Below are 13307 nucleotides of genomic sequence, written 5' to 3'. Positions count from 1 at the left end.
GGGTGACTGGGTGACGGGCACTGAGGGGGGCACTTGGGATGAGCACTGGGTGTTATTCTGTATGTTGGCAAATTGAACACCAATAAAAAATAAATTTATGGGATCCCTGGGTGGCGCAGCGGTTTGGCGCCTGCCTTTGGCCCAGGGCGCGATCCTGGAGACCCGGGATCGAATCCCACATCAGGCTCCCAGTGCATGGAGCCTGCTTCTCCCTCTGCCTGTGTCTCTGCCTCTCTCTCTCTCTCTCTGTGACTATCATAAATAAATAAAAAAAAAAAAAAATAAAAATAAAAATAAAAAAAAATAAATTTATTATTAAAGAAAAAAAGAACTCAGGCAACGTTCAACTCCTTTCATCATGATTCCCTTTCTCTTTTGCCTCTTTTTTTTTTTTTTGGCATGTCACCTTCTATGTTCATTCTCCCTTCTGAGTGACTTATTTTAGCTACAAGGCAGTAAAATGTGGCAGGTAAGGGTTCCTAAATACACTATCTATCTTCAAACAGCTTCAGTTCCATTCGAAATTTTTAAGGAAGAATGCTGAATGAGCTGTTTGGGTAAGAACAATGAACTACAGACTTGTTTTTCAAGAGCTTTGCCTGGATTAGGTTGAACTGCGGAGTTTCCTCCTGATTGGAGGTGCCAATGAACAAGAATAAGCTCAGCTAGAAATCAGAAGCAGCTCTGAAATTTCTGGATACACTTGCTGCTAGGGTCTCCAAGGGCCTCCAAGCCTGGGTATCTCCAATGGATGCCAAGCCCCTCAGCCCCACACTGGCAATTCTACAGAAAATGTTCATAACCCACCACTCTTGCTCCTATCGTTCTCCAAAAGCTTAGTATGTGACAGCAAAAGGAAACCCTACATGTGGCAGTGCCCCATAATGTCCCCAGACAAGTGGGCAGATCTGTATGTTTGAAAAAGGCTCCTTACCCCTGAGAAAAGAAAAAGGGAAGGCATGAAAGAACATGTATGTTGTATGCCTGGAAAGACTTGGAGCAGGGGGTTTTTATCAGGCCTCTTCCCTTTTCTCCCTGCCCTCTTAATTTTTTCTCCCTTCCCCTGCAATGGGTTCCTGAATTCTTTGAGTTTATTTTCTCTACTCTGTCAATAGTTATCACCGTGCTAAGGAAAAATATTCCTTCCATTTCTTTATTGGGATTCCAAGCAGCATTTAAAAATTGCTGAAAATTTAGTAAAGAAGATTTTCGACTAGTAGACAAAGTAACCATATTTAAAGCCATTAGGTTACTATTGAATTAATGAGCATGGTTATCTTATTTTCTGTAAAAAGAGACTGAACAAATGTAGCACACATTTTTGTTCCTCTGGGACTTATTAAAATACATGGGCATTTAACTTCTGCAAGATAGTAATGCTGCATGACAATGTCATCCTGACAGGAACACTAAACATCTCTATGAGAATACTCTGCAGATTTCTTAATACATAATCACAATTATTGTTACCTAATTAAAATGTGCTTTGCAATATGAACCGAAGGATAAACTAGTAAAATAAGAAAATAAAGAAAATCAATGTGCTTTTTCTCACACAAGAAACCACAGAGAAAATGTGGTGGAGGATCTTTGCTGATCCAGCAAAAGCTCTGGGTATATGATATATGATGTTGCGAGGCATTTATATTTCAGGTCAATAAAAAAGTAATCATTGAGGAAAATGGAGTAACCTTGGTTCGTGTAATAATGTTAAAATATAACTTTCATACACTTTTGGTTTTCTGCCCATATGCAAGATTTTGCCTAAGCCTAAAAATGCCTCTTTTAAGAAATACGGTACCCAGCAAGCTATGCATTTCCATTGCATCAGGGTTTTGCCTAATTAAATAACACTTGGTATTTTCAAGAAGCCAAGGACATAATATTGTATTCCTGAGGCTACCTAAGAGAATGAAAGCCCCTTGACCCTGTTAGAATCAGTGCCTAATGAATGGCTATTTTCCTAGCAACAACACTTGGCATGAGGTTAGACTTTTGGTTGTAGTTTTGCATGAGCTCTATTGTATAAAAATACATCGTGCCAGGCCCCTGGTGCTGTAAAATTTATTCCATCAGTGCATAGGTTGCCCAGATGCTTCAGATGTACTAAGCAGCATTTCTTTAAGTATCATCAGGTGACCTACCTCCAATTTACATGTGGACCAGTTTCCGAGGACCCAGCTGTAGCAGGGTGTCACTGGGCAGGTTTTCTGCTGGGTGAGCTCTGTGGGGCACGGCCGTCCTTCTCCTTGGGTTGGCATAATTATAAATCGAGTCCGGCTCATTCGACCTAAAATGATAAGGAAGGCGTTGGCTTTTTGTTTACAGTCTGGCTTAGAAAGGGAATTAAAAGACAGAATGTTGCCTGACATGCATAAGTCTTCATAAAATATGCTGAACTTTGTCATGGCTGGCTCTCAGGTTTCCTGCCATTTTAAGTTAGGTCTCTAGGGACACACAGGTTCTATAAGGTCTGCATAATGCTTCAGGTTTTGGAATTCTGTCTGCCTTCTACTTCTTTAGTCTTCTGAACTCCAAACTCTGTGTTGTTGCCCAGACTGACCCTGTAAACACTGGGGGAATGTTTGTTAATTCAACAAATATTTATTAAGCTCCAATATGATCTAGGCGTCTTGCTATGTGCTAGGGATACAGGGATGAAATTGGCAGATATAGCTTCTGCCCTCATGGAGCTTGTATTTTAGGCTAAGATTAAAAATATTAAAAATAGAGTTGTACCTTTGTTAGGTTCTAAATTAGCAAGTAGAGGAAAAATTGCACACAACCCAAATTACTCTAGAAAATTCCTTAGGAAGGTGCCACTCCAAGGTTTCCAGGCTATCTCTCAATTAATATGGACAATCTTCCTACAATTTAGGGCCAAATTCTTTTTTTCATAAGATAAAGTTGTTAGCTTCTGTGAAGGAGGCATGATGTTTGAAAACACATGTTCAAATACCAGTATTCCATTTCATATATATATTTAAAAAAAGGGAAACTGGTTAATGGGAATAGCCAAGGAAAGAGCAAGGTACCCATGTCATTTTATGCCCACTCAGAGGCATCAGGTCATAAACCCATTAAAGGAGAATAATGGACAGAATTTAAATGTCCATGTTTCTCCCTTGCTCTCTCCCCCACTCAATCCTGTCCTCAACTTTTTTTTGTTGTTGTTGTTGATGAGGTACTATATGCAAGTAGTTTGTTATGGGGATATATGCCAATCTGGAAGAAATCAGAAAATACTTCCGTGAACAGCTGACCTTTAAGCAGAAGTCTAAAGTCAGCCAGACATGATGTACAGAAAGTGTCTCATGCTGAAGAAAGGACATGTAAAGAAGTCCTGAGATGCAAAGGAGTAAACCCTATTTGAAGAACTGGCCGAAGGCCAATGTGGCCGAGAAAGAGATAGATGAAGGATAGGTTGAAGCAATGCCATCAAAGCTGTTTAAAGTGGGATCCTTTAGTTGATATCAAAGATTCTAGATTTATATATTAAGAAAAATGGAAAGCTAGAAAGGACTTCAACACAGAATTCACTTGAAAGCCCTGGGTAGGAGTAATTCTCAGATGCCCTCAAGTTCAGAGACAAGTAAGAGTGACTCACCTTTCAGTGGACTAGACCTCTTACTGGCCACCAGAAGATTTTTTTTTTTTTTTTAAAGATTTTACCTATTTATTCATGAGAGACACAAAGAGATGCAGAGCGAGAATCAGGCTCCCTGCAGGGAAGGGACTCAATCCTAGGACCCCAGGAGCACAACCTGAGCTGAAGGCAGATGCTCAACTACTGAGCCATCCAGGTACCTCTGGCCATCAGAAGATTGGGTTTTGTAGTAAACTAATTCCCTCTGAGAAGACCTTTGAGGAAAACAGGAAAACTAGGAGGTTTTGGGTTTTGTTTTAAATTAGGCTCCACTCCCAGTGTAGAGCCCAACACAGGGCTTGAACTCACCACCCTGTGATTGAGACCTGAGCTGATACCCACCATTTGCTTCAACGTGGATGGAACTGGAGGGTATTATGCTGAGTGAAGTAAGTCAGTCGGAGAAGGACAAACATTATATGTTCTCATTCATTTGGGGAATATAAATAATAGTGAAAGGGAATATAAGGGAAGGGAGAAGAAATGTGTGGGAAATATCAGAAAGGGAGACAGAACGTAAAGACTGCTAACTCTGGGAAACGAACTAGGGGTGATAGAAGGGGAGGAGGGCGGGGGATGGGAGTGAATGGGTGATGGGCACTGGGGGTTATTCTGTATGTTAGTAAATTGAACACAAATAAAAAATAAATTAAAAAAAAAAAAAAAAAAAGAATTGGATGCTTGGGATCCCCAGGTGGCCTAGTGGTTTAGCGCCACCTTCAGCCCAGGGCGTGATCCTGGAGTCCTGGGATGGAGTCCCACGTCAGGCTCCCAGCATGGAGCCTGCTTCTCCCTCTGCCTGTGTCTCTGCCTCTCTCTCTCTCTCTCTCTCTTTCTCTCTCTGTCATGAATGAATAAATAAAATCTTAAAAAAAAAAAAAAAAAAGAATCCTATGCTTAACTGACTGAGCCACCCAGGCACCCCTAGGAGGTTCTAATCGCTGCATGCTCCATTCCTTGAGGTTTGGGCTTCTGTCCCTACCATGGTGCTTCACATATATTAGGCACTAACTGAATATTTGTTTAATTCATATTTTCATGATATCTAGTATCTGAAAATATGTGATGATATATCAATACAATTATTGAGCAGGTACCAAATACTAAGGTAATATTCTAAATACTGACATGCTGAAGAATATTTACAACCCTAAAGGAAAATTCTTCCTATATTATGGATAAGGAAAATGAGGGAGACTTTAAGTCACTTGTCTAAGGTCAAAAAACATGAGTAAGTTGCAGAATAGGATTCAAACTCAAAGTTTTGTTCCAGAGGCTGCTGTATTAGCTCTGGGTTGAGAGAGCAAGGATAGCTACTTACCATAGTTTTTCATAGGAAACATAAAAAGAACTTTGGATGAAGGTAAAATTTGAGTCAACAATGACACATGCTTGGTAAACAACAGTATTGACCCATTCTGCAAGTGCCAAGTTCCTATGAAGACGATGCATTTTCGAACTGGTGTTCCTTCCAGCATCACTTAAATCATACTGGTTGGACACATTAGTATGAAATGTTGCCCCTGCTTGGTGAATGCATTTGGCTCAAGATTTTACATTAATTCTTGCTTGAATACTCTTCAGTTTTATAATAATCTTTATGTTTATTCTCTTGACCTAAATGCCTGTTACCCTAAACGTCATTATAATTGCATTCTATTCTATCCATCGCTGTGAGAATAATAGCAATGCAGTGTTGCCTTTATCACAGCTAAAGAGGCTCTATTTTATTACAAGCAAATAATTTCTAGTTTGTTCTTGAATTGGTGGCATGCAGATGGCCATTACTTTGGAACTTTTAAAAATTATTTCTATTAAAGTGACTGATATCTTTTGCTGGACATAGAGGTGGGGGGAACCTAATGTATTCAACAGAAAAAAATGATGCTATTACTTTTTGAAATGATGAAGTCTTAAAATCATTCATTGAAAGCACAGCCATATGACTTCCTCTGCCTTTTGCTATCCTAACACAAAAATAAGGTTTTCAAACAATGCCAATTACTACCAAGAACACATTTTTAAAACCATAGAGCTTATAATAATCCTACGTTTTGAAGTATATTGTCTTGTTTAAATGGCTAATATTAAAGTTCAATGACAAAAATATTGCTAATGAAGGTATGAGTGTATAAAAGGTTTCTGTGGGGTACTTAATATCTTTTATTAAGTTCCCTTTTAAAAAAGATCTTATTTATTTATTTTGGAGGGCAAGAACATGAGCAGGGAAGGACCAGAGGGAGTAGACTGCTCACTGAATAAAGATGTGGTGTGTAATACACACACACACACACACACACACACACACACTGGAATTATTACTCAGCCATCAAAAAATTGAAATCTTGCCATTTGCAATGACGTGGATGGAACTAGAGTGTATTATGCTAAGTAAAATAAGTCAATCAGAGAAAGATAATTATCATATGATCTCACTCATGTGAATTTAAGAAACATAACAGAGGATCATAGGAGAATACAGGAAAAAATAAAATAAGATGAAATCAAAGAGGGAGATAAACCATGAGAGACTCTTAACCATAGGAAAGAGATTGAGAGTTACTGGAGGGGAGGAGGTAGTGGGATGGTGTAACTGGGTGATGGACATTAAGGAACGCATGTGATGTAATGAGCATTAGGTATTACATAAGACTGACAGGGATGCCTGGGTGGTTCAGTGGTTGAGTGTCTGCCTTTGGCTCAGGGCATGATCCCGGGGTCCTGGGATCAAGTCCCACATCAGACTCCCTGTGACGGAGGCAGGGCTCAATTCCAAAACCCCAAGATCATGACCTAAGCCTAAGTCAGCCACTTAACCAAGGCACCCCTCTTTTTTCTCTTAAGTCAGGTATTTGGGTTATATAAATAAATCAGAGAAAACACCCCCCAAGTTATTCACTCTTTCACAAATTCTGAAGTTGTAAATATTAAATCTAGCTACATGGAATACAGGTGGTATCAATAAGGAGGTCCACCATCTCCAATGGTAGTAGTCTAAAATTGCCTGGGATCCCACATACAAAACTGGATGGAATATTCAATCAAGCAATATCTCTTAACACTGATTATTCTAAAAGGAACCTGTAAAATCAGGAGCCTAAAGAAATTGTTTTGGTGATAGTAAATTTTCATGTGACGGGTAAAGCAGTGGAAAATGTGGTCAAATTAAAGATATTTAAAGTTTCAAGGTGATATAGAATATAAGAAAAAGAGAATTTTAAAATAGCTGATGTATGGTGAAAAGAAACCTGGACTTGGCATCAAAATTCTCTAGTTGAAAACAGTTCTCTCAAATTAACAGCTCATAAATGATGTGACTACATAGAAGTATTTTAACTCCTCTGAACATGAATTTCCTCTTCTGTAAAATAAAGTATACAGAAAGTTCTTATTTTCTGAGGATAATTCATGCTGGGGAAAATGCCACTTAATAATCAATCTGCTTGGGCAGCCCAGGTGGCTCAGCGGTTTAGCACCACCTTCAGTTCAGGGCCTGATCCTGGAGTCCCAGGATCGAGTCCCACGTCAGGCTCCCTGTGTGGAGCCTGCTTCTCCCTCTGCCTGTGTCTCTGCCTCTCTCTCTCTCTCTCTCTGTCTCTCATGAATAAATAAATAAAAAATCTTAAAAAAATAATCAATCTGCTTAAATGGGAATTAAATTATTTTTAATAAATAACAAAGTCTAAATGTGACTTTTTCTGGAACTGAAAGGTATGCAGGTGAGTTTATTTGATCTAATATCAACTACCATGTAGAGGATAATTGCAATAATGAATCATTAGGATGAATAATAAATCAGCTACTAATATTTCTCATGTAATTTTATAATTACCCTATAAAATCAATTTTTCATGACTGGCTTTTGTAGTTTGGTCATCAGGGTCTTTGGCCTTCCACTCACTTTTCATCAATTTTCTCAAGTGCTCCCTCTAATCTTTGGTGTACAGATTGTTCCATTTTGTATCCTTTTGTTCTGGGTACAGAAGCTATTTGCAGCTAGAGACCGAAGATGAAATGACGGAACATGTCAGTGTAGAAAGGTTGTTGGTTGAGGGATGGCTTCATACATGGCCAGTTCATTAGTGAATATTTTGACATTATAAAGGGTTTGGCTTCCTCAGAACTCACAATTATGCTGATTCAGGTGAAAAATACTGAGATGACAAGATTCCTGAGAGTCATCTCATCTTGATTATATAAATTAAAAAATACCATATATAAATCACCTTAACAGTATGTCTAAAATAAACAGTATGTCTAAAATATAGCAAACTTCTATTTTTAACCTTTATTTTAATAACTAATATTTCATATCTATTCCTAGAACGGGCCTTGGCTGCTTTTACTGGTATTCTACATGGCTTATGATACGAAATGCATGCAACTATGAAATCCTTAATGATTCCCAACCCACCAAACGTCTTACACCATAGCTTGGATTTCTTCTGCCCTCAGAATAAGAGTGAAGATTGCTACCATGCATAAACTAGTGCTTCCAATCTGAAAATAGGGGCATTTTCTTTGACACTCTGTCTGGATTCCCCTTGTTTGGTTTATGTTTTTCAATAAAAGTAAAAGATACAGGACTAGGAATCTCTTTGGAACCTGAATTCAATAGTAGCTATAGATAAGGTGTTTAACAAGCAGTACCAATGAGATGTAGAAACAGAAATTGACTCTGTTCATCTACTCATCAGGCTATAAAAGAGAGAAAAGGACTCCTTTACAAAATATGTTTCCAATTTAATAAAGACCCAAATTATAGTAGGGTATGTTAGCTAGCAATTCTCTGAGTCTTTTCCTCTCCTCTCTTGAGGAATATTGGGAACTCATTATGAGCAACAGTGATATTGGACCTACTGTTAAATTAGCAATAATTACTTGCAATGAAAGAAAAAGAATTACATGGTAAGAACTCGATTAAAAAAACAGACAACGAAAAAAAAAACAGACGAGATACACAAATGGTAACACACACACATACACACATGCACACACCACATACATACCCAAAGAGAAGCCTATATTGGTACCTGCATATAGGTTTAAAGCATATTGGATCACATTCTCATTGAAGTATTCAGACTTTACTCTGGGGCTCCACTGACAAAGGGAATGTGGAAAATATAAGCAGTAAAAAACCTCTCAAAACTGTTTAAGTATTTGTTAATTTATAAATTCATAAAAGGAAATGGAGTCAATGCAATTGTTCTCTGACCAGACTTTCAGATCCAGGGAGCCAGCCATCATGTATCTTTACGTTGCACGCTTTACACAATAGTTCTTCTGTGGCCCTGACTATGGTCACTAGATTAAATGAAAATTATGGTTTTGATGGCTCTGGACAGTTTGAATATGACCAGGCAAACAATGCAAAGTATGTATGTAGGGGACAGTGAAAAAGGAAATGCAAGAATAATGAGCAATAAAGAATATACCTGTTTTAACCTTAAATAGTTCATTAAGTAAAATATCTGAGCAATTTAGAGGAACATTCCCATAAACTCCAATGCACCGTAGACATATAAATATAGTAACAGTAGTATAAGAAGTCACTCTGAGCTTATAGCATGTTATTTGAATAATATGACTGGTTTGCTTTCCACTTGGGCATTATTTCTTTTAAGTAGGAACTGAGTTTTCAAGGCTTATGCATAATTGTTGGCAAGGAATGGTCTTCCAGAGCTTACATCTACAAGGGACTGGCCAACTTATACTATGAAGGATGGGGCTCAATGTCACTAACCTTGATTTGATGGTGGTCCTTTCTGATGTGCACTGATCAATTAGGTTATTGAATACAGTGTTTCCACTTTTAAGTATTTCTTCCTATGAATTTATTCTTAAGCTTTTGGTGCCTGCTACTTAATATTAGTAGCAAATACTAGCAGATGACAAAATAAAAAGAAGCAAGGGGATCCTAGCAAAAACCTCATTAATAGCTGGTCATGTCAATCTATTAATCAATTTTTATCATATATGTTTCTGGTTAAGGCAATTTATTGTATAATACCTTTTGTCATTGCAAAAGTATTCCTTGTTAGGAAGGGAGGGACTAAGTTACTTAAGTGAATATAATGTGCTATGATACAGAGGTGATACAGCATATTCTTGCTTAGTTCTTTTTCCTTCCTTACCCTTCTTGCTTTGTGGCCCCCTTCTCCTGAGAGCATCTGTTCTTCCCACCACCCTCAAATAAATCACTTCAACAAGAATCTCAATCTTAGACTCTGCTTTAGACACAGTTATTACTATTCTCACTTCATAAACTGAAGCTCAAAGAGTTAAATATTTTTTGCAAGATCACCCAGCTAGCAGGATTGGAACAAAGATCTATATTACTCCAAAAGCATGTGCTTCTCAAAAGTTTTCATCTGGTCCAAGTCAGGCATCAGGTGTTATGCTGTAATTGTCAGACTACTTGGATAAGACTGAGATATGTACTTAGTCTACTCTGCAATAAATATGTTGTCTAAGGACAACACAGGGTGTTGAGCCACTGGGTGGCTCAGCGGTTGAGTGTCCGCCTTTGGCTCAGGGTGTGGTCCTGGAGACCCGGGATCGAGTCCCACATCAGGCTCCCTGCATGAAGCCTCTTTCTTCCTCTGCCTCTGTTTATGCTTCTCTCTCTCTATGTGTCTTTCATGAATGAATAAATAAAATCTTTTAAAAAATGTGTTGTCTGTATTAATAAATTTCCTATTTTCTTTTAGTAAAAAAAGTAATTATAGTACTAATGTCTTCCACTCTGATAGCTCTTTATTGTTTTGGGTACTTGTCAGTAAATTTCTGAAAGCATTGGAAGGTTACAGTGTCTAAAATGTTCAGTTAATTTCATGGGGCTCTTTAGACTGGAATCTACTATTTAATTATCTTGAAAATATCACTTTGAGGTGCCTGGCTGGCTTTGTTGGTAGGATGTTTGACTCTTGATTTTGGTGTCGTGAGTTTGAGCTGCAAGTGTGGTGTGGGGTTTACTTAAAAAAACAACAAAAAAGTACTGCCTGGATCTTTTTTTTTATCAAAGTTTAAGTGTAAACATTGTTTTAAATATACACTCTGGTGAAGGTGGATTTGGAATCAATGTTGTTCTCTAATGTAACAGAGTGGGAAAAAAATTTGGCCCTGATCTGCAACTGATCTTTGGCCTATGGTTAGCATTGCTACAGATGGAAGACATGGTAACAGTTCTGCATTCAGAGCTATGGTCCAAGAGTTTCCCCTATAGAGGGATTCCTTGGTCTATCTGAAAATTGCTGCAGGCACCCAGATACCTGTCATCCTAGAGAACACTCAATCAGGCAAGATAAAGGTTCCATAAGCCTTTCATAGTAAAGTAGGCTAGTCCGAACCCTATCTATCTAGGAGTGAGGTCAGCTAAGTAAGAAATAACAAGATCATAGTTTTAGAGATCAAGACAGACAATGGTATCATGCATTAGGACAGAAGATTAGGCACCTTTGGCTTTGCTTGGAAATACAGAGCTCCAGACTTCGTAGTGTGCTCTGGGCCACTCACTTCCCATTCTACTCACAACAATCACATGTCAGTCCCATTAAAAGCTAACAAAACTTGATAGACCACTGTAAAAACCTATACATAGCAGAAATATCTCAATAAGGAGCTTCCATTGTGATGCAAGGGCAGAGAGAGTGATTCTGGCTGTCCTGCAGCTACAGTGTCCATCAGAGTCAAATGTTTCCCTGGTAGTATTGTCTCCTTGCAGCTACATCCCAACTGATGGACTAGATAATATGCAACATTATTGATCATGAAATAAGTATACATTTAGGAGGCTTAAAAATCTGAGGGACTTCTTAAAATCCTTACCAACCTTTGTGTTCCAATCTGAGATCCATTTTGTCTTATTTTTTAAAATATCTATAAGTTATGAGAATTTTTACAAAAGTGATACACAGGGCCATGGACATAGCATAAACATACACAAGTACAGTGTCAGATGCAAAGGGGCAAAGTGGAACAAAGGGGGCTTTGGAGACACCTGAACCCGGGTTTGACTCTTTCCTTGGTAACTGACAAGCTACATGACCTTGAGCAGGTTACCTGTTTATCACCTCACCTGTAAAGTTCTGCCTATGCCTATACTTTGTAGTGTTGTTGTAACAAGTTCCTAAAACACTCCTGGCTATAACATCTGTGTCTCTGACCAACAGATGTTAAAAAGCAATTATTGTAACATTTCATCAGTTTACAGATAAAAAGTAGTGCAAGTGAGTTCTGCAAAACCTCGTTCAAAGTCCTACAACTTGCCATGGGAAAAGCCAGCTTGACAGCTCAGATCTTCTGGTTTCCTGTTCAGTCTTTTGTGTTCCCCATTCTGCCGTTCTAATAATTTAGCTTCTTATTCTCTTGTCATAGGAACTTATTGCTTGATATAAGAAATATGTTTGAAGTGTTATAACTGTTGAACAGTGCCTGATAAAGGATACCACACTGGAAATACAGACACTAAAAATGACAGTTATACAGACACTAAAAATGACGGTTACTAGCTTACCTTTGCTAAAAAATAATAATAATAATAAGCAAAATCACTAAGTTGTGGTACTTTGGAGTTAATACAAAATTATTTTTTCATTATAGGCTAGAGTTGACAGAAAAATTATATGCCAACTGGGAAACAAAGAATCAGGCTGGATTACATAATATGGAAATTATAAACTCATATACATTGAATTAAAAATATGAAATAGGAAAGAAATCATAGTTTGGGATTAATGACATTCTTAGAGTGTTATCAGTTAAATAATAATCATGAATAATTCATGATATGCTAAATTTAGGGAGTTCTACATTCCATTGAACTGATGAAAATTCAACAAAGAACATGACTAATCCAAATATTAAGCTCTTCTATTACAAGCTTTGATCTTTGAAATCTATCTAAAAAGATCCCTTAGTGGAAGCTTAGAATCAGTCTCTCTCTAACGTGAAATAAATTGGATTCGAACTGTTCTGACCTTGAAATCTTTAACACAATTAGAAAGTATATGCCAAGCATCAGGTGTACATTAAAGAGGCAATCCAGACACTTGGAAAATAAAGGAAGAGCTCATTTCAAAATCTCTTCCCAGATCAATGTAGTTCTGTGGATCTGATGGCGAAGTATGGCTTGTGAGGGAGCATCTGAGACATCTAGCACACCAGCGTTTGCCTGACAGGAGCAAATTTATAAACTGAGACAACTAACTGTGTGAACTTTTTTGCCTTTGATAAAGAAGTCAGCCGAGAGCCGCAGGTGCTGGAGTCAGACTCCCGTGCAACTTGCTTGCCCACTTTAATGCGACTAAATAAACTATCTCTTCTCATGGTTTCTGTCCCATTGCCACCACCAGTTGAAAAAATGAAAGCGGCTCATACAAAAGACAGCCGCTGGCACACTGTCTCAGAAGGGAGAAGGTACAGATGCTTTTCAATGATAGTTTCCAATCCTTTCAGCTCCAGAGTTTGGTCTCCTTTAAGAAACACATTCATCTGTGCCATACATTTTTGCTTTTGATTATCACTGTTTGCTTATTGCTTTTAGGTCGTGCTGCACGAGGATTAAGGCATGATCTAAATACACAATTCTCTCATTTTGGACACATTACTATCTGCCCATGGCGGGGGTAGGTGATGATCAGAAAACAGTGGTGCTCTT

At 38.1% G+C, this 13307-nt stretch overlaps 1 protein-coding gene across 1 annotated transcript in view; it reads right to left on the bottom strand.

Moving 5' to 3' along the window:
* Positions 1-13307, bottom strand: part of THSD7B (thrombospondin type 1 domain containing 7B) — a 725689-nt gene that overhangs the window by 22673 nt on the left and 689709 nt on the right. Inside the window, exon 20 of the mRNA XM_072789046.1 lies at positions 2145-2290. Within this exon, the coding sequence (XP_072645147.1) occupies positions 2145-2290 (146 nt within the window). The remainder of the gene's footprint in view (positions 1-2144; positions 2291-13307) is intronic.

The sequence above is a fragment of the Canis lupus genome, chromosome 20 (genome assembly GCF_048164855.1).
Source record: "Canis lupus baileyi chromosome 20, mCanLup2.hap1, whole genome shotgun sequence".
Lineage (NCBI taxonomy): Eukaryota > Metazoa > Chordata > Mammalia > Carnivora > Canidae > Canis > Canis lupus.
The sequence above is the reverse complement of the archived record's forward strand: the minus strand, read 5'-3'. Positions and strand labels throughout refer to the sequence as shown.